At 41.6% G+C, this 21638-nt stretch overlaps 1 protein-coding gene across 7 annotated transcripts in view; it reads right to left on the bottom strand.

The window, feature by feature from the left end:
• LOC127584275 (2-oxoglutarate dehydrogenase complex component E1) overlaps nucleotides 1-21638 on the bottom strand; it is an 83957-nt gene that overhangs the window by 5370 nt on the left and 56949 nt on the right. For 6 of the 7 annotated variants that reach the window (XM_052040937.1, XM_052040932.1, XM_052040934.1 and 3 more), the window contains 12 exons: nucleotides 21168-21258; nucleotides 20664-20843; nucleotides 19428-19556; nucleotides 17364-17543; nucleotides 16211-16363; nucleotides 11710-11812; nucleotides 10339-10467; nucleotides 8451-8601; nucleotides 5422-5549; nucleotides 4431-4609; nucleotides 2265-2336; nucleotides 2037-2162 (listed from right to left, as the gene is read on the bottom strand). In XM_052040937.1, the coding sequence (XP_051896897.1) occupies nucleotides 2037-2162; nucleotides 2265-2336; nucleotides 4431-4609; nucleotides 5422-5549; nucleotides 8451-8601; nucleotides 10339-10467; nucleotides 11710-11812; nucleotides 16211-16363; nucleotides 17364-17543; nucleotides 19428-19556; nucleotides 20664-20843; nucleotides 21168-21258 (1621 nt within the window). The remainder of the gene's footprint in view (nucleotides 1-2036; nucleotides 2163-2264; nucleotides 2337-4430; nucleotides 4610-5421; nucleotides 5550-8450; nucleotides 8602-10338; nucleotides 10468-11709; nucleotides 11813-16210; nucleotides 16364-17363; nucleotides 17544-19427; nucleotides 19557-20663; nucleotides 20844-21167; nucleotides 21259-21638) is intronic. The other variant, XM_052040938.1, reaches the window with a different exon arrangement.

Below are 21638 nucleotides of genomic sequence, written 5' to 3'. Positions count from 1 at the left end.
TGGGTACCTCCCACACCCCAAAGATGGTGCTGGTAGGTTAATTTGCCACTGTAAATTACCCCTTAAGTGTCGGTAAGTGGCAACAAAAATCAAATGGGAACTGACCAGCATGTGGGATAGAACAAGTTGCAAGACTACAGGGAACCGAGGGGTAGAGGGAGTGGGGCTGGCTTGCTGGGAGCCGGCACAGAGCCAACAGCTGGAATGGCTTCTTGTGTAATTGGTGGGGGGGGGGGGGGGGGGGGCAGTGGAAGAAAGGGTAGGAGTAAAGACAAACGAAAAAAGAGAAAGAAAATAAGACAGTTGCTGGGTTGTGCTCGAACTCCACTGGAAGAAGACATACAAGACAGCAGGTACTGCTTAGGCAACATCTTTTACAGGACTGGTTTTAAGTAGGCACCTCAAACAAATTTGATCTCATCCTTCTGGAAGCCGGTGTTTCAGCTGACATGCCTAAACTGCAGCCCAGGCATCTTCACAGCATAGGATACAGCTCTCAGACAGGCATTTTAATGCCATGTGCTCACAATTTTTATTTGCTACATTTTCCAGTTTGAATGGTGCAGGTTTGGAGGATAGAAATGGGGAACTTTTAGTACTGCTGCCTCACTGATGGATTAATCCTACAAGAGAACTTCAAGATCTGTTGGTGCCAACAATTAAGCACCTACAAATGAAAGGAAATGCTGAATTAAAAACTTTAGTTAAAGTCCTACACCACAATAGTTAAACCCAGGTGTCGTACAGAGGCAAGACCTTACTTCCTTCACTAGAAAATAAGCAATTCAGGATCCTGGCCATCAGCTCTAGCTGTTAATCAATCTCTCCGCAAAGAATTTCCTCCTGTTGCCAGTGGCCCGTTTCCTGTTCAATTGTTTCTTCACCTCACAGTGCAACGGTTTACAAAAGAAATGAGAGAATGAAAGGAAGCAGGAAAAGGGGATGACTTTAGAAGAGGCCTCTCTCTGGATTAGCGCAGCAACTTGGCCAAACCCGAGCAGTCCTCGTCTTGCTCCCTAATCTATGTGAAGATGTTTTTTTGAAGTCAAAGTTGAGTTTATTGTCATCTGCACAAGTCCATGTGTGTCCAGGTGCAATGGAAAACTTACTTACAGCAGCATCACAGGCACATATGGGCTACGACAGTTACATACTACTCTTTGTTAATACTTGCGCTTCAGATCTCAAACAAAAATTCTCTCAATTATTTAAATTTTTCCTTCTCAACAAATTCAGATGAGAAGCAAATGAAGTGCGTACACGTGTGAACTCGACCAAAAGTGTGGTTCCCGACTTAGATCACCATGACCGACTCATGATGACATCGTTGCTTTTGCATTGTTGCATATCTGATTACAAGAACATTGGATCAGGAGTTGTACATTCTGTTCCTTGATCCGGCTACAATATTCAATTGGCTTATCTGTCCCTCAGTTCCTCTTGCACAGTGCCGCTCCACAACTTTCAATGTACGTCACCCAACTGGACACCCTTTACGCGACTGCCTGGACACCAAGGGCCAGTCTGGCCTCCTTGAACATTTTCCATCAGTGTTCACTGAATTTCAGTCAAAACCTCCTCCTCCCCCTCCACCCAGAGTTGGAGATTGACTGTGGTTGGGTAATTGAAAACAGAGGTTCACATCAGAGAGCTTCCTGAGCTCGGTAGTTCAGTGAAGCAGAGTCTACGAGGAAATACTTTTTTCCAAATTATTTATAAATATGACAGACAATTGGTCTAAAACTTCATTCTTGTGGCAGAGATGTTTGAACAGCAGAGCAGTTTTGCTTTTCTTAGCATTATTGCTACTCTAGGTTTTGGCTCCTGTCTGTGCCAGTGCAGGGTACAATTCCAAGCTCACAGGCAGCTGATTCTGAGCCAATAAATACAAACCAGTGAGAAATGGCCACACGTGGCAGAGGCAGCCGTAGGAAGCAGGCTTGACCTTCTCTTCAGCCGAGGAACAATGTACCAGGCACAGGGAAACTTGAGCAGTGGGAACAACAGACATATGTGCACACTGAGGCTGTACTGACCGGTTTCCTGAAGGGCAGCAGTATTTGCCTCCTTAGCACATGGAAGTAATTTGCCGGCGTGGAACAGTTCACAACTATCCAGTTAGTGTCGTACAGCTGCCGCACCACAAGATCTTCGGTAAGTTTCTGGAGTAGAGGAACATTCCAAGATTAATACAATCCCACGACACCAGGAGCTCCTACTCAACCATACAGACTGCTTGTGATATGCCTCAGACAGACACTTACTGGAACAACATCAGGGTCATCATTGCACATCTGCAGGAATCGTTCTGGTCTTGCAGAGGAATGTTCAGGTCCCTGCAGCCACGAGAAAAGTCACGAATCACTCATAGCTCATTATAAAATGCCACATGAATGCTCATCTTTAATTGAATGACTGTGTGCGTGATGGAGATCAAGTAGTGGCTGAGATTGAGTAATTCTACTGCTTTTGATTGCAATGGCATTGAAACAAAATAACCATCAGCCCTCAATATGCTCTACAGAAAGCAGCACCATTTTAACTAATCTATGTAGACTGGTTACTTAAACTTGATAAAATTACAATATATTGGAGTCTGAATTGAAGCTGCATACATCCCAGTTACATCTTTACTTCCAGTACTAATGTTTCCATAAACAAGTCTTTCTCAAATGTAGCTCACAGTCCCATACGCAGCATCAAGATCCTGTGGGACATGTCGGTGTTTTAACCCCAAAATAATTGCTCCTCTTTCATCCTGGAGGAGTTTGAGAATTTGAAAGCAATGCAATCATGGGCTGTTTGCTTCATAAAAGTTTAAAATGCAGTAGATTTTTAATTCTTTATTAGCTTTCTGGCCCTTTCAGGAAACTTCTGAATTTCTTTTTCAAAAGAACATCAGAAGTGGTTTCCTTCCTCACTCAGCTAAAAGCCACAAGAAGTGCTAAGAAGTAATAAAGTGTAACTTAAAAGCAAATTCATCAGATATAGGTTCTACCAGCTGCTGTATAAATAGCATACTATTTGAGGTTTGCTTCACTTTAGATGATAAAAATATTTTTTTAATTCCTCATTTCAACCAACTTAAATACTGTTCTACCCACATCAAAACTGGCGCCAACATCCAGCATATTCATACTCACACTGCAAGGCAGAATGCATGATGGTGCCAAAAACAAAGACCCTTTCTAAACCTCTAATATTGGGACAAAAAGATAAACTGCTGGAAGAACTCAGCAGCATCAGTGGAGGCAGAGGGATGGTCGATGTTTCGGGTCGAGACTCTGCATCAGGACTGAGCGTGTAGAGAGAAGGTGGCCAGTACAAGTGAGAGGGAGGGGGGAAACAGAGGATGGTAGGTGACAGGTGGAACCAGATAGGGAGGATGAGCAGATGGAACCAGGTGGGGGAGGGTGATGAGCCTAGTTAACGAGGGGGGAGAGAAAAGGTGAACATAGGGTGGACTGGTGGGAGTTTGAAAGGAACAATGGGACTGTGGGTTCCCTGAAACTGGAAAATACAAGGTCCATCTGGTTCCACCTATCAGCCTCTGTCTTGCCCCTCCATCTCACTTCTACATGTATGCCATCTTCTCTCTACACTCCAGAGTCTCGACCTGAGATGGCGACCATCCCTCTGCCTCCACAGATGCTGCCAGACCTGCTGAGTTCTGCCAGCAGTTTATTTTTTGCTCCAAACTCCAGCATCTGCAGCCTGTGTCTCTAATACTGGGAAACTGAAATTGAATTAGAGGACGTATGCACAGGAGCAACAAACAATCTGCTGGAGGAACTCAGAGGGTTGAGCAGCGTCTGTGGGGGGTAAGGAATTGTTGATGTTTCGGGTTGAAGACGCAGGGCTTTGACCCGAAACACTGACAATTCCTTTCCTTCCACAGATGCTGCTTGACCTTGCTGAATTCCTGCAGCACACTGTTTATTGCTCCAGATTCCAGCATCTGCAGTCTTGTGTCTAACGATGGGGGGTTGAGGGCAGGAGACGTTCTAGCGGGATTTGCTGACCTGCGCTCTCTCTATCCAGATGCTGACAAGCTTGCTTTGTATTCCCAGCACTTCCTGGTTTTATTTTACACTTCAGCAAGTTGGTTTTAAACATTTTCACATGTAATAAAATTTTGCACTTGAGTTTCTTTAGTGTTTCATTTGTCCTGCAAGTCAACATAAAATAATGCTTACCCAAAAATACAAAGGGTGCAATGATTTCACTGCCATGGCCACTGTGCCTTTAGTTGGCACACCAGGTTTCATTATATCCTTTCTACCTCCTGCTGCTTGTGGTTTAACATCTCACAGAAGCTAACACTAAGAATTTATTAAAGGCACTCTGAGTAAGCACATAAAACGGTCAAAAGCTGGACCAGGCAACTCCGGTCTCTTCAAAAACTTGCCCTTCCAAGGGTAATGCCTTACCATTCCTTCCATGCCGTGTGGAAGCAGCAGAACAATTCCATTCTGTCGCACCCACTTGGCCTGACCTGGACTGATGAATTGATCAATAATGCATTGAGCAGTGTTGTGGAAGTCACCGAACTGGGCCTCCCACAGAACCAGGGCATTAGGACTGGCCATTGCAAAACCCAGCTCAAACCCTGCAAAAAGGAAAGATTAGAGCGATGAGAATCTGCTGAGACTGCGGCTGTTTGCAATCCCTATCAATGATTTGGATGAGGGGATCAAGTTTATTGGTGATACAAAAGTGGCTTGGAGGAAGATTTAGTGGTGCAGCTGGTACAGCCACTGCCTCACAGCTCCAGAGACCTGGGTTCAATCCTGACCCAATGCTGTCTGTGTGGAGTTTGCATGTTCTCCCTGTGACTGCAGGGGTTTCCCCAGTTTTCCGGTTTCCTCCCACATCCCAAAGACATGAAGATTGGTAGGTTAATTGACCGCTGCAAATTGTCCCAGTGTGTAGGTGAAGGGTAGAATCTGGAGGGGGTGATGGGAATGTGGGGATAATAAAATCGGATTAATGTAGGGATGAGTGGAAATGGCTGTTTGATGCTTGGTGTGGTCTTGCTGGGAGAAAGGGCTTGTTTCTGTGCAGAGCTATGACCAACTTTTTGAGAGAGGTGACGATCAAAGCTTGCACAAGTCTGGGAGAGAAAATGCAGCAAATAGTCACTGTTTAACTCTACTTGAATACCAAGCGACAACTCAGAGGCTGTGGTTTTGACAGTTTAATGTGTATGCTTAGTTACAGACACAACAAATTCAGGAATCTTACAGCAAGCCTCCATTCCCCCGTCCCCATTGTGTCTTTGTTCCCATTTATTCACAGAGTATCGGAATGGTACACAAAATTACTCCATCCCCTTGTCACATTCATGCTCTGTATCGCACATCGGATTACTCAGCAAGCTTGGAGGGGCTTTATGGTAAATAAATGAGTAAAATGTCCTACCCAGCACCCCGTATTCCGAGAGTGAGCTATTACACACAGTGTACGGAGCTTGGTTGGGCCAAAGGTGGTTCATGGGAATACAAGTCTTTTTGTCCACATTTTGGTCATGCAGCACATGATGTCGATGGCTGAGAGAGGCAAACACAAGGGTTCCATTAGTATCAGAGCTGGTATCTATACAACCTGGATGGGAAGTGCAACACATGGTGAAGAGTGGACCCAAGAAGCATTTCGTTGAAGAGTTGGCAGACCATCATGACAATTAAAGAATGGTTAATGAACTGCTCCATTCATTTCTCTCTCACAATCACGTTACAATGACTGTCCCATCCCACTGAGTCTGCCCCCCTGCCCATCTGGTTTTGGTTCCTCGAACAACACAAAAAGTGCTGGAGGAACTCAGCGGGTCAGGCAGCATCTGTGGAGGGAAATGGACGATTGATGTTTCGGGTCAAGACCTTCCATCTTTCCCTCCATAGATGTTGCCTGACCCACTGAGTTCTTCCAGGGCTTTTTGTGTTGTTCCAGATTCCAACATCTGCAGTCTCTTGTCTCTCTGGTTTTGGTCCCTTCTGCCTCTCATCACTCCCCTAATGGTTCCCATTATCACCTTCCTTCCCTACGGGGTTCCAGGACTGGTAGCCCTTAGTTCCTGCTTATCACCCTCCAGCAGCCATCTCCACCTTCACCCTCCCCAACCCCTCCATCTTCCTCTTTTTTTGACTGCCTCCATATCACGTCTTCCCCTCTCCTACGTGGCTTTATCTGCTCGTCATCCTTCTACACCCGCCCCTCCACCAGACACCTCTGGCATCAGTCTTGCTATTCCCCCACACCTCTTTATACAGGCTAAATCCTCCCTCCACTCAGTCCACACCCAAAATGTTAACAATCCTTCCCCCCCACCCCTCTCCCCCCACACAGATGCTGCTTGACCTGCTGAGTTCCTCCAGCAGATTGTTTGTTGTTCCAGCGACTTCAAACTGAATGTTTGCTTAAGTGGCAGATAGCAAAAAAAACCCACAAGCTACAAGTGGCTAAATTATGCATTTATAGTTCAACACCGTACTGTGTATACCCTAGTGAGCAAGTTCAATCCTCACTTCAGACCACTTGTAGTTGAAGGACAGCATTAGACTAAACGTTTAAATGGTGCTAAGCACAGCAGCAAGCCTAGGGTTAGGATGTAGAGAGAAGTGATATAAAATGTAAACTAGCAAGAAATATAACAAAAGATTGCACGGGCTTCTATAACTATGCAAAAAAGAAACTACTAACAATAAATTTGGGTATCAAAGAGGGAGGAGAAATTATAATGGGGAATTTAAAAAAAAGGCTGAAATGTTGAACAAAAACATCTTTCTGTGCTAAATAAAGCACAATAAGTGTACCAGAATACCGGGGAACCAAAGCTCATATGACAACAAGGAACTTAAACTAAATTAGTATTAACAGAGAAAAACTGTAGAAAAGATTAAAAAGAGGCAGCAACAAATCTACTGAGCCTGACCGCCCACATGCAGAGTTTTAAAACTAGCATCTGCAGAATTCCCTGGACTCAACAGTCCCACCAGAATGGAAGTTGGCAAATATAACATCTGTCCTTTCTGAAACCGGATACGGAAAATAGGGGGCTGTATACCAGTAAGCTGGCATCAGTTGTTGGGAAAATGATGAAGACCATTACTCAGGACATGCCACTTTGCCCAACCACAATACAAGTTGGAGAATCAATATAGCTTTATGAAAGCTAGATTTGTCAAACAGAATTTCATTTTTATTTTGAAGATGTGCCTAGCAGCATGAATGAGGAAGAACAGTGGCTGTAGTATGACTGGACTTCAATAGAATCACAGGAACCCCCGCTGAGCAAAGGGCTAGTTTGCATGTTGTATGTAAACAAGTCTGGATTTGACTACACTCTCTCTCCAATTAGCAAGAGCTCACTTGTAATGATCCTAACTCTCCCACACAGACGACTTCTCTTCCTCCACGCACATTCTCCATTCTGTCAACCCCTTCCATCACTGGAAATGCAATAGTGAGGGGGCTTTCTTCAAGCACCCCACTACTACAACAGGACTCTCCAACTACCCCTTGGATCCAGAGGCAGCAGAAGTGTGACTGATGACCCGAGAGAGTCAGCTTCTTTCCCCATGGTGGAAATGTCAAATACTAGAGGGCATATGTTTAAGCAAGAGGAGGAAAGTTTCAAGGAGATGTGCAAGGCAAGTTGTTCTTTTCTTCATTTTATTTATACAGTGAGTGATAGGTTCCTGGAACGCACTGTTGGGGAGGTGGTAGATGCAGATATGACAGCAACACTTAATAGGCATTCGGGCAGACACACGAACATGCAGAGAGTGGACCAAAGGGTCTGTTGCTATGCTGTACTGCTCTAGGTTCAATGATTGCATTGGACTTCAGGAAGGCAAGTTAATCAAAACCATTCCACCACTGAAGCAGATAGAAGGATCTGAAGGCAGGTGATGGAGGTAGAGGGCAGAGGCACGTATTGAGCCAAAAACATTTGTTGTTAAATAACCCTAGTAGGGCACATCATTAATGTTCAAATAAAATTAACACACTTGCATTGTCAGTGATTAATTGAATCAAACCACTCCCCAAATGTTCTTTAGGTAAATTAGCACCATTTTTTTAAAAAAAGCAGTAATTAATGTTAATTTTGCAAAATTATTTTGCACAAGCACATGGTTTTAACGTTAATTCAAATGGAGTTTAAAAGTGAACCAAGAAATAGTTGCACTTAAACCAAGACCAGTTTCGTAGGTTTTGGAAAAGCTTACAGAAATCTATCTCAAGGCTAATCAGCACAAACTAAGTTCTGCTGAAATGGTTCATGTTACAAAGCTCACAGCACAGAAGGTAACTCATTGTTATACACATTTGAGATATCCTGAGGATGTAAAGTGCTTCATGACCTGTGATTGTTTATGCAGGAAGAGAAATGTAGCATGATGAGGTGACCTATTAATGAAAGTATAGATGTATCTCACTTTGACTATTACCTGAAAGTTCCTCTCTCCACATCCTGTCCACTCAAGCGGATATGAATACCTTCGTTAAGCAAGGATCCAAAGGCCATGTACTCTGCTAAGGCCCAGTCCACCATGCGATTCTTCACCATCTCTCCACGGCCCTTCAGGATGCGAGTTAAACCTGCAAAAAGGATGAAAACCATTCAGCACAGCAGAGCAAGTGCTGCAGAGAAATTCAATCACACTAAATTGCTTAATACCCTCAAGGATACATCATTTAGGAACAAAGGAGGAAGATAAAAGAAACACTGAAATCTGCAATGTTTTATCAAAAATAGAAACCAAGACAGATAAGTTAACATTAACTTAAACTGTACATAATTTGTGTCTGTAAAGTACCGTGCTGCTGCAAAAAGCTAATTTTCATGGCACGTATACCCTGGGTATGTATGCCTATGACAATAAACTTGAACTTGAGCCAATATAATAACTTAAAAAGGAATTAATAAATGCACGGGAAGGTAGAATATATATAAAGCACAAGCAATAAACAAAATAGAATTGTAATGGATTGTTCTAGAATTAGCATTGGGTCAAGGCTTAAATGGCAAGTTCAATAACGTTCTTTTTCCTGGGTTAGCCAGCCACTTGTCACAAGAGTCCACTACTACTCTGTATATAGGTAAAGCAAAGAGTGTACCCACGTGAAAGCACAGCCACACTTAAAGGTTGTGTACAGTGTTGAAACAGCTTATGGAATGTGAACATCAACTAATCCAATTTTGCTGCAATCAGTTCATTTTATCACTCAAAACAAAAACCTGCTCTGCTCATTTCCTTTCTGCTGCACACACTCTGGGTGAGAGGATTCTGATAAATTACTTTTATCACATATCATCTTTATTTCCTCTTCCCCCACCCCAAGAGTACTCGGAAAGGATAGAAACAAACTGACTGAATGCAAGAATGTGAGAATCAACTTTTAAGGGAAATTAATATATGGAAAAAGGCGACTTGGGGAGTGCATTGGGGTGATATGCAACCATTTGGAAAAGATATATTTTCATTTAATGTTTTCTTTTTTTAAATACCTCAGTACATCTCAGAATGCTTTAAAACAAAAGTAGGAGACTTGGGGTATTGCCATTATTACAATGAACGAAAATGTGATAGAAAGCATATTTCTGTTTTCAGCGACAGAGTCAGAGTCTGCTCTTTCTTTCCCCAGTTTCACTGAGGAACAACTATTGGTCAGAACATTAGGAAAAACTGCCCAGATCATTTTCAAAACTGTAGGATAGAATCTCATGTGCTGATTGTGCAAATGGGTCTCCTATTTTAAAGGCAGCCCTAGGAAAAGTCTGCATGAAAAGATTCAGGAGAATTTAAAGGTAAAACACTTTAAACATCTGTACACAGTTCAGTTGAGGGAAAGAGGGCAAATTAAACATTAGAATGTACTTCATTGGTGATACATGCTTGAAAGCAATCGGTAGTATGTGGAAAACAAGGTAAAGTAGGTAAGTCTGTAAAACCAGTCTAACAGGTAAAGGTGGCCATTTCTGTTCACGTTTTAAGGAAATTTAGATCTTGGGGACTGATGCAAGCCAAGTTTAATTGTTGATGCTTCATGGGGAGTATCACTGGCCTGAGTTTGCTCGGTTCTTTTAGGAGTCAGATGGATTTCTCCTCATGTTACACACCTGTTTTCCTCCCCCACCTTTGCTGTTACTCTTTCCCCCATTAATTGGCACAATTATGAATAATTAGATAGACAAGGTGAGAAATGATGGACCAAAATGTCATTTCTTATCCCTCTTAATAAGCTGTGAAATATTCTTGTGGCCCAAACTATGGCTGATGTCATTGGGTGAACAAGAGGTTGGACTGGAGTCTGCAGAAAATCAATCAGGTCTACCTCCATGAATCGTGAAGTCTTCCACTGGCACAGAGCTGGCCACTTTTCCAATGTGATTCAACATGTCCTCACTAAGACCAGTGGAAGGACAGGTCATGCTTTTAGGCTGGCCATCGAGAGTGAAAAAACCTAGAGGAGACAAAATGAATCAATTCTTGAAAAAGACAACAGTTTTCTTCTCTTTCTACTTTTACCTACAGACCATATGAATGGATAGACTATTCCCAGTCACTGCTGTGATCAGTTTTCTTGTTTATTGTTTCAGTTCTGGAAAAAAGTCTTTTTCCTCCTACCATCTGGTACTGAAATGAGGACTTTGCAAGATATTTATTGCCAATACTTAGCTTCTTGTAGCAAGTGCATGTTGTTACACAGAGGGAACATGAACTTGCATGAGTGTTTTTTATATACAGAGGACGTTAATGAGTATATTACATACAAGAGATATAAAAAAGCACAAGTGCATGTCACACAGTGTGTTATATAAAGGGGGAGGGGTGGGTAAGTGCCAGTGAGGATGTCACACATGGGCATGAATCAGTTTCAGTGAGTGCAATGCACAAAGGAGAAGTGAATCAGTGCTAACAAGTGTTACACACAGGTGTGAATTAGTACCAGCAAGTGTGTTATACATAGGGGATGTGACTGCAATAAGCACAGGGGGTGTACATCAATGCCAATGAGGGTATTAAATATAGGGAACATGAACCAGTGCTAGTGAATCGGCAGTAGTGAGTTACACACTGGGGATGTGAAACAGCAGTGTGTTAAGCAAAGATGTTGAGAATCAGTGAGTGGGTGTGTTACATACCAGAGGCTTGCAATACTGCATTTCCTATGAGGGATGTGAAGCAATGCAAGTACATTACACACAGGGCACATGAATCAGTGCCAATGAATGAGTCTGCCACACACAGAATTGAGAATCAGCATCAGACACCCAATTGTATTATAGAACATGCTTGGGATTACTTGGGTAGCTTGCCTTATGCAAATGCAGAGCTCAGAAGCTCTCAGTAGTTACAGAAAGGATTCAAGGATACCTGGGAACTGCTCTATATGGAGTCTGTTCTACAGCAACCTGAAGTCCAAATGAGTACTGTAATCACCAGCTACCCAACATGAAATAATCAAATACCAGCACTCTATGCCTTCCCCATCACCAAGCAAACTTCCTCCCAATCATGTTAAGTAGATCCAAGCAGGAAGGATGCAAAATGATCTTTGCCTGTAGAATGATAGAGCAGACTCTTAAGTCCTTTCTATACAGCATTGCCAGTTGAAGTTATGCTCTAGTTCAGTTTGTATGTTTACCAAATTAAATCAAAGAGAGAGCTTTGAAGACCTGGCTTTGCCCACTCAAATACATACCAGGCCACGGGGAGTCTAGCCAGTGCTTAATGTGCATGATTTTCTCATCTTTGGATCGAGTATATGCTTCCTCACAAATCTTATCATATTTGGCCATTTCCTCCTAGACACCACGAAGCGAAAGAAAAATACATTCAGAAGTAGCAAATATAGCAAGTACCAATTTACTGCTGTATACACACCGAGATCAGAAACTTCTTATTTAGATAGCGGTGATGATAGACTTGCAGAAACTCACAGCACAGAAGCAGGCCACTTGGCTGTGTGTAGATGCTAGTTCCTCAAATACCAGAAGAACTTGCACAAATTCCTGTCTTTAGTCCGCAACCCATTAAGTTCTTCATTCTCAAGTACTCTCCAATTCTAGTTATGGAATCAATTGACTTTATTGCTGCAGGTAGAGCCTCCAAACTCAACAATGCATTTTAAAAAATCCTCAGCTTCCTGTCTAGATACTGTAATGACATTAGGTCCACTTGCTGCTGGGAATAGCTCTTTTTCATCAACTCCGGTCACCTCTCGAACTCTATTTGGTTACATCTCTTTGCTCCAGGGGCAGCCCTGGCTTTTCCAACCTCTCCTCATCTCTAGTAAATTTCCAGAAGATTACAGGTCTCCAGGCGAGTGATTTACGACAATGCAACACGAGCTCTACTTTTATATTCTATTTTTAACTGAAGTGCTCTGACATCTTTAAACATTTGTATGTGTGGATGCCAATTCTCTGCTCATTCTCACTTTTCAAGATCATGGCATTTATACTGCCATTGCACAGCAGTCTTCCTAAAGAGCACAGATTTCTGCATTTTACTGTATTTCTGGATAGTTTCAAAATTCAGTCAGTAACCACCCTAATTAATATCCACTGCATCGTCAGGTTTCATATCACTTGCCAACTTATAACCCAAGTCTTGGTTATTCACAACAACTGAAAAGCCACGACCGACCCTTGGGAAACACTGCTGCAAAGCATCTCCCAGTCTGAAAATAGTCTCAACCCAAAATGTTGACTGTTTATTTCTCTCCATAGATGCTGCCTGACCTGCTGAGTTCCTCCAGCACTTTGTGTGTGTTGCACTCACCACTTTTTCCATCACTGATACACCTTGTATCCCAAGTTCAGTAGGATTCCATTCTTTTTAATAAACCACTTGCATTCTTTTTTTTTCTTGTTGGGATTTATTGCTCCAAAAGATGATTGTGAGCTGCCTTTTTGAACTACTGCAGTGTTTCTGGTAAAATACCCCCTCAGTTTTGTTGAGGGAGTTTCTAGGTATTGTGACGATGAAGGAAGGGTGATATATTCCCAAGCCAGGATAGCGTGCAACTTGGAGGAATCCACAGACAGTGCATTCCCATATACCTTCAGCCTTTGTTCTTCTAAGTGTGGAGGTCATGGATTGGAAGGGGCCATTGTTGAAGCCAAGTTGAGTTACTGCAGTGGATTTTGTTGATGGACATACTGCAGCCATGGTGTACTGGCAGTGGAAGGAATAATGCCAATCAAGTGGCCTGCTTTATCCTGGATGGTGCTGAGCTTCCCAAGTGTTGTTAGAGATGCACTCATCCAGGTAAGTGGAGAGTATTCACCATGCTTCTGACATGCCTTGTAGGGGGTGGAACAATGGTGCAGCAGGGAGTGCTGGTGCCTTACAGTTCCAGCAACTTGGGTTCAATCCCAACCTCCAATGCCACCTGCGTGGAGCTTGTGTGTTCTCTCTGTGACTGTGTGGGCTACCCTCAGGGGCCTTCATCTCCTCCCACATTCCAAAGGCACACTGGTTGGTAAGTTAACTGGCCACTGTAAATTATTCTTAGTACAAGAGATCTCTAAGTGATTAAAGATAGACTAGGAGATAGTGACCACATTAATGATAGAATTCCAAATGCAGTTGGAGGGTGAACACCACAGGACCAAAACCACTGCCTTCGACTTAAATAAGGGTCTGAAGGTGAAGTTGTCCAAGGTGGACTGCGAAAATAAGCTAAGAGGCAGGTCAGTAGATGAAAAGTGGCAGATATAGCAGCAGGTCCATAATGCTCAGCAGGAATTTATCCCAATTAGAAAGGATTCCATAATCAGTGGTTAATAAGAGGTCAAGGATAATGTTAAATTGAAAAGTAGGCATACAAAGTGGCAGGGGCTGGTGGTGGGCCAGAGGATGGAGAAGTTTTTAAGGAGCTGGCAGTGTAAGACAAGTTCACAAGGGAGAAATTTGATTTTGAGAGAATATTTGTGTGTAATATCAAAACAGTAATAATTTCTACAGTTATGCAAATAGGAAGGCGACAGCTAAGCTAAGTATTGGAGCCCAAGAATACGAGGCTGGTGAATTACTAACAGGAAACAAAGAAAAGGCAAATAACTGTACTGGAAGTGCCACTACTTCTGGGACACATCTACAGCACTATGTATGGAATGTTGTCCGTTCCCTTGGCCTTTGCATTTTACAGTGCGCTCAGCCAGTTCTTAATTTCATGTGGAGTGAATTGAACAGGCTGACGACTGGCTTCTGGCAGGTCCTCAAGAAGATTCAGAGACCAACCACCCACTCGGCACTTTTGGTTGAAAATGAGGTGTATAAAATTAAGACAGACCTCTGTAGCTTGGATAGGAAGGGCCTGATTTCTCTGCCAAAAGAAACAAAGATCAGAAGACACAGATTTAAAACATTCAGAAGAATTAGAGGGGAGTTGAGGAATCTTTTTGTCCCTATGTGCAGTGATGGGGTCTAGAACACTGCCCTAATGATTTTCAAAAGTACTCGAATAAGGAGCCAAAATGTCATAATCTATAAGACTTTAGACTTGAAAATAGGCAGACATGATTTTCCATTAAGAAATCCATGCAATATCCTCGATTAACTCATGCCTTTCCAGTGATTTTCTTTTGGCTTAAGTAAATTTTGCTTCAAAATATTTGATAATATCATTGTGTTTTCTCTTTGTCTTCATCAGAATCTTGGAGGCGGGTTGGGGGCGGGGGCACCTTCTGACCAGCTAGCCAGCTAAGTTCACCAGTCATCTGCCCTTGGAGCATGCTCTTTCTTGCAGCATGCTCTCAAACGCTGCCTTCTGCCAGGAGCTGAAGCATGGCACAGGGACCCTCTGAGTGCAAGTGTCAGGTTACACCCCCAGAACAGCCAGCTCACTGGTGTCAAAGCTGTTTAAATTGAATGGTTGTGAATGTCAAGCACTACAGTAAAATAAAAATGCTATTAAAATGCACAAAATTAACAACTGAAAATGACTTAAATCCAATGAAAATCGATTTGTTCCATCTCATTGATATAAGTAGCAGAAAATACTGCAAACAACCCTTTGCCACTTCTAATGAAGGAAGTTGGACCCTATACTGCCCAACCTGCTGCTTGTTTCCGTCATTTTCTGTTTGTTGTTTAGATTTTCACCATTTGCAGTTATTGATTTTCACTGATTTCAATGGACCTATGGACTTGCACGAGCTAAGCTGGCACAGGTTCAGGTGTGTGCAGGTGGTTAGTGGGCACAGGTGTGCCAGGGTCAGGACCAAGCTGGGAGTGCAAGGCTGGCTTTCTGCCTAGTTAAGCGCGTGGAAGATTGGGGTTGATTTGCTGCAAAGGCAAATGCCTTTAAACATTAAATAATCACAGCACTTGCTAAGAGCTTGAATTTGTTCAATTTTTCAAACTTAACTGGTTTAAAATTTTAAAGTTTCACCAGATCTAACAATTGGGAAAGTGAAGTTTAAGTGGGGAGATTCAACTTTTTGTAAAAGCTTCTACTTTTGAGGCTAACACACTTATTTTAATTTCCTCAGAAGGGGAAATCACTGGTCTAGCACTTAACCTGTCTCTCTGATCTCCCTTCGGTGGCAACGAATTGGTTTCTTGAATCACTGCATGATGCGCTCTAGCTACTCCATGGTGCTTGGGTTGAAAGTTACAAGGTTCTTAATCTAGCCATTTATGGCACAAGGTCAGAAAGTACTATTAAACACATTGATTTATTTTTCCAGACTCTCAGGTGTCCTGATTCGCCATCTCACTTTCCATCGCACAGAATTTCTGCTAGTGATATCAAAGATAAATTTTGCAGATTTGCCGAGATATTGGTGACTTTTACTTGAGTGAAAATATTGTCCAAGGAATTTAAAACAAAAATGTACCATTTCTTTTTTGGCGTCATTGGTATGGCTGATATTCTTTGGCAATAAGATAAATGCTTAGTGCGGTTACGAGTCAACAACAGTGTGGGTTAGAGTCACAACAGGCTAGATCAGGCAAAATGACAGGTTTCCAGTTAGGCCTTTTCAGCTTTTCAACCAGAGTCTCAAGTTTCATGGACAATTTTTACTGAGGCCAGCTGTTTACTTCCAGATTTTTTTTTCAATAAAATGGCAATTAAGTTCTCAGACTGCTTGAGGAGGAGGAGATGGGGATTTGAACATTCATTCCCTGGATTACTGGTTAATTAATATAACCAGTCCACTGCATCAAGATTGAAAAATTTAACTTCAAACCTCAAACTCCTGTTGACTCACAACACCCTCGGATGTCAGCTTTTCTGCATACTTCTTCAGCACAGGCTTCTGCTTCTTGATCTGCTTGTACATCAGTGGCTGTGTGAACATCGGCTCGTCCATCTCATTGTGTCCATTGCGTCGAAAACAGACCTTTAAGTATACAAACAGGTGGGCTCAGGCTTCCTATTAACTATCCCTGTCACATTTGCTTGGCGCTGAATGTCTGCCATCACATCACCGATATTCTCCCACTGTTAACCTCCCCCTACAGATGACTGTTGCAGTGCCAGAATTACTTTACTCGAGAACCTCACCAGCTTTCACACACACTGTGGCCAGAGTGCCAGGGAACCTCTGCAGTCTGTGAACTGTTGTTTTCAAGTGGCTATGCATGCCTAGAGCAAAGAACTTTAGAGTGCACTCTGCAAATACAATAGATCAACGGGACACATAGATGGAGATGAATTACTTGGCCTTCTATAATGTTACTAGCTGTCAGATACAAACTTGAATGGATTTGGTTACATTTAAATGATACCATTGAGGACTCTGAACCATGATTAGGTACAGTATTATTTTATTACTGAGAACAGAGAGGTCACATCACAGGTAGTGGAGAATATATACTTTTGAAATGAAAGTGTTCTAAAAAGGTACAGAACAATTGCGTCTTGATTTGGAGCGATTCTTGTTGAAGAGACAATACTATTTTCCTCTTGGTTTTGTTTAGCACTCCTTGGAGGCTCTTTAACTTCATTCAGTGTATTCTAGAAATACTTAGTCCCGCTGACATTTGTCTACCCAGTTTCACACATCACCAAAGTAACATAAGCCACCCATACAGGTAATTATCTTGGAGAGGTCATAGATCTATCACTATAGTTCTGTAGCTACCAGTTTCCTAAAACAACCACTTATCTCAGTGCTGGATTGGCTTGTTCAAAAGAATTTTTGTACTCCTTTCTTACTATGTTTGAGCAGCGAAACTACTGAACCATCTTTTGTAGTTGCGAGATACTAGCCCCTGTGGCATAAATTTTCTACAACAACCTGAACAAAAAATGGAGTTTAGCTATAACTTTCTGCTCGTGTGATCAAACACTTGAAAAGCCGAAAAAGTTGCTAACCCACTGAATGATCAGTCACCTACCAAATCAACCACAACATCCTTATGGAAAGTATTTCTCCACTCCGCAGCCACATTACACACATACATCACCGCCTCTGGGTCATCACCATTGACGTGGAAAATTGGAGCGTTCACCACACGGGCCACATCAGTTGGGTATGGAGAAGAGCGGGCTACACGTGGATCAGTTGTGAATCCAATCTAAAATAATAATCCAAAGCACAAGTTACAACACCTAATAATACACTGTTGTCCCAAGACGTTTTTAGGCCTCTAAACATAGGAGCAGAAGTAGGGCATACAGCCACTCATGCCTGTTTTACCAACGAGGACATGGCTAAGCTATAACCTAACTCCACATGCCCACTAAGTTGTATTAGGCGTAATACAACTTTTATATCCTTAATCTCAACGTTTATATTCTTTTATAAATGCCAGCCTTCCACTAAACTTCCTTATTTTCTAAACCCACCTGTAACATTTTAATGATCCGTGTTCATTCAAGAAACACCTCCTGTTTCTTGATTTTCATCATCTAAAGATACTCTGTTCTATCCTTTCAGGAAAATCATTATGCTACACTGAAATCCATTTGCCAGTTTTACCCTTTCACTTAATCGATTAGTATTTCTTTGTAATTTACAGGTCCAGATTTTGCAGAAGTATCATCGGCAAAGTGAATGGTGACATGTCATCACTCCATGTACCCGACAGCAATGCATAGATCGGAAAGGATATAAGTTGTACAAAGCTCGGGCCTAGATCAGAGCTAGAGTTCAACGAGCAGGTCTTGGCACCACACCTTATATTGACTTTGGAGGGAGTACAGAATAGATGGCTGTGCTATTTGTAACCTTTTCCATCTTAGTCATTGAAATTACTTGAATTGACATGACTTTAACCATTTTAATAAATTTATATTTCAGCTTTTTTAATCAAATGTTTACATTTCAATTTAGCACACTGGCTAATATTTAAAAATTCAATTAAATAATACATTATGGTTTCCCATGCGAGATTTCAAGTGATTAACTAAATGACCAGCTTGGTGAATGTACAGCTGCTTGACGCAGGGAACCCCTTTGAACTGATGCCTGAGGGAAGGGGGCAATGTAAAATGAGACACTTTTTGGTATAGAGATCACTGGAGAATTTTTATTTGTCGGTCAGCAGGAAGTGCTGTTCAAATATTGATTTTAAAACTCTGGGCCAGCTTTCATCCAATTTGCTTGTAATATTGCCTATATTTGTTCCATTGGCAAATTTGGATAAGTTGTTTTCATTGTAAGTACAGCAAACAGTTGTGTCACCACAGGTCATAACTTATCAATCTGAATACCTGTCTGTTACCTCTACTCTTGCCCCTTGCCTCTCAATTACTTTCCCATCCAAATCAATAATTTACCTTCCATTCCATAAGCCCAGCTAGTAGCTCTTACAAAGTACTTTATCAAGTCCATATAAATAAGTCATTTTATATTCACTTCCAAAAAGGTAATCAGGTGCATGAGGCACACGCCATCTATGTTGAATCTCTAATCAAATGAAAATGTCATTATTCATAATTACAACAATAATTTTCAAATAACACGTCAAGCTAACTGCTCATTAAGTCTCTGGTTTTCCCCTCTTGCCTTTCCAAAATAAAAGTGATGTGAGAAAACTTTGAAAAATTGTACTGGAGACATTTACAATGCCTCAGAGTGGCTACAGCTTCAATTTTTGAAATTCCTTGAATTTTAGAGTGGAAGCAACAAGATTCTGAGTACTTGTTGCTTTTTAACACTATTATTTTGGAGAGTGCCTGACCGCATTTCAATGTCAGCTTCTTCAGAAGGTCTGGGATGTTGCCCTTCTGCTACTGCAAACTATTTGACACACCTCCATTCTCTAATTTTCTTTACAGCCGAAGTTAGCTTCAGATCTGCAGATTTTATCTTATATTTTTATTCAAAAGTTTCTTGCAAATTCTAATTTATGATTTCGGCTTCTTTAAAGGCAAGATAATTAGTTTCCACCTCCACCAGGAGATAATTTGATTAGAGACAATCAAAGAACATGCAATCCACTTAGCCATTACCGTACCTGGTTGTTTACCACTACGTGAATTGTTCCGTGGGTGGTGTACGATGGGAGGTCACTCAAGTGAAAGGTTTCATAGACAATTCCCTGGCCTGCAAATGCTGCATCACCGTGCAGGAGAATTGACATCACCTGGAACAATCACACATCAAGATTTAATCTGTTCCATCCTTGATTCTTAATGAACCAATTACAATTTTGGTTTCTTCAGGCTCACTTTACATAGGGTCAATAGAAGGGATAGCCTTCTTTATACTGAACGTGGGAGAACAATTTGTCCTTGCACCGCTAGGATCTTTACTACAAATTGCACGGAATGTCAGCAGCTATTACAAATGTTTCCCAAGGGGGAAAAAAGGGTAGTTATCTCTTTAAAAGACTGCTGGTTTGGACATAGCTATCCAACAGAACTTATTGCAAGATCTTGAGGAAAGCAAGCTCAGTTGACAAAAATAATACCAGCCTCATTTCTCATTGTATTCATAACAGTTGAAACAAATGTGAAGATTTTTGGTGTCTAGCAATTTTACAAAGCACACACTTAACCTTCATGGAATTCCATCCCCTCTCCCTCACCCCCCTCTCCAAGAGGTGAAATAAAGTGAGACTGCAATATGTATTCCCAATCACTGCTGGGTCAAGATACAGAAATGTTAATCAAGTTAGATATTGAAGATCCAACAACGTGCCAGAGTTATCAGACAAAACAATTTTCATAGCTTCAGACAACATACTGTAGTCACCTTGGCTGAAGAAACAATTAAACCAGAGAGACTTTCTATAAATAGATATTAGCTAAAGTGTAGCATTGGAATATTGTGTCCTTTATTCAGGGCCACACAGTCATAGAAAAATTTCTGTCTCAAATAGAAAGATGTAGCAGCAGTGAACACAGCTTCACACAAATAACCGAGACATGATCAAGCCTCCTATAGTAAATATTTAGAATTCATCTTTGGAATAAGACAGAAGAAATAAATACTGCTTAAAAGGAAAATAAAGGGATCATCAAAAAGATGTCAATATATCCTAGAAGATCTCTCAGGGTATGTATAGTTCTGCTGTGATCCAGTCAACATTCCCCAGCCCCAACCTCTGCTGCATCAAGAGACACATCATTTTACATTCCACATCACACCAATCAATATGCTCTTTTAAAGAACGTGCCTGCTCATTTTCAGCAATGCAACTACATGTAAAATAACATTGATACACCAGCTGGTAGTTTGAAGTTTTTACCTTCTTTCCTTCTGTGTCACTGAGGTAAAACTGTTCTGCTTTGGTCTTTCCTTGAACCACAGGATCTACAGCTTCCAGGTGGGATGGGTTAGCCACAAGTGAGAGGGTTATGTTCCTGTTTGATACACGGTTGATCCTCCGGTGGTACATACCTAAATGGTACTTCACATCACCAGTACCCTGTGCGTACAGAACAGCACGAGATATAATCACGTACTGGCAACACCGACCTTTGGTAAATACCCAGGCTCATTGACATTTTGCTCAAAGGGCTGCTCATTAATTTGTCCCCATGATCCTGCAGCAAGCTTACAAATTCATCAAGTCTGGTGGCAGGGAAAAGTCTCCCAACAGATTCCTTGTACAGAATGTATCAAGGTGCCCAATGTTAAGAGGAAATGATGGCACTTGTAAAGAACTTAATCTAATACTAGAACAGTTAAAAACAAGTCATACTTTGGTCTGACTCAGCACAGTACCAAATACAACACCAAAAACACTCACTTCATCAGCAGCCTCCAACTTAGAGTCAAACTGACAGAAGATCTGCTCCAGTTCTTTCCTGATTACATTAGCTAACACATTCAGACGGCCCCTATGGGATGAAAAAAAATGTTTAAACCAATAGACTACCATACCCAGGAAAGTGACAAAAACTTTCAGATGGTTGGTGTTCTAATCAAAATCTGTGTGACGTGCATTAAGAACCGCGGGCAAAAATCTAATATCCATGATGAAGTACACAATGACAAACACTATTGACTAGTTTAATCCTATGTACAATATTTGGGGTTATAACCTATTTTATTCACAGAAATCACATCATAGCCAAGTTGGATAAATGATTACATATTTATCTGAAGAGGGACAAGGGTAATCCATTCATTTAAATACAAACATTGGAAGATGCCTTTGACATACCATTTTTCTCCCAAAATTTGACAGTCACTTAAAATCAATTGGATCCAGCCACTT

This window comes from Pristis pectinata, chromosome 29 (genome assembly GCF_009764475.1).
Source record: "Pristis pectinata isolate sPriPec2 chromosome 29, sPriPec2.1.pri, whole genome shotgun sequence".
In the NCBI taxonomy this organism is placed as follows: Eukaryota; Metazoa; Chordata; class Chondrichthyes; order Rhinopristiformes; family Pristidae; genus Pristis; species Pristis pectinata.
This window is presented reverse-complemented; position numbering and strand designations above follow the sequence as displayed.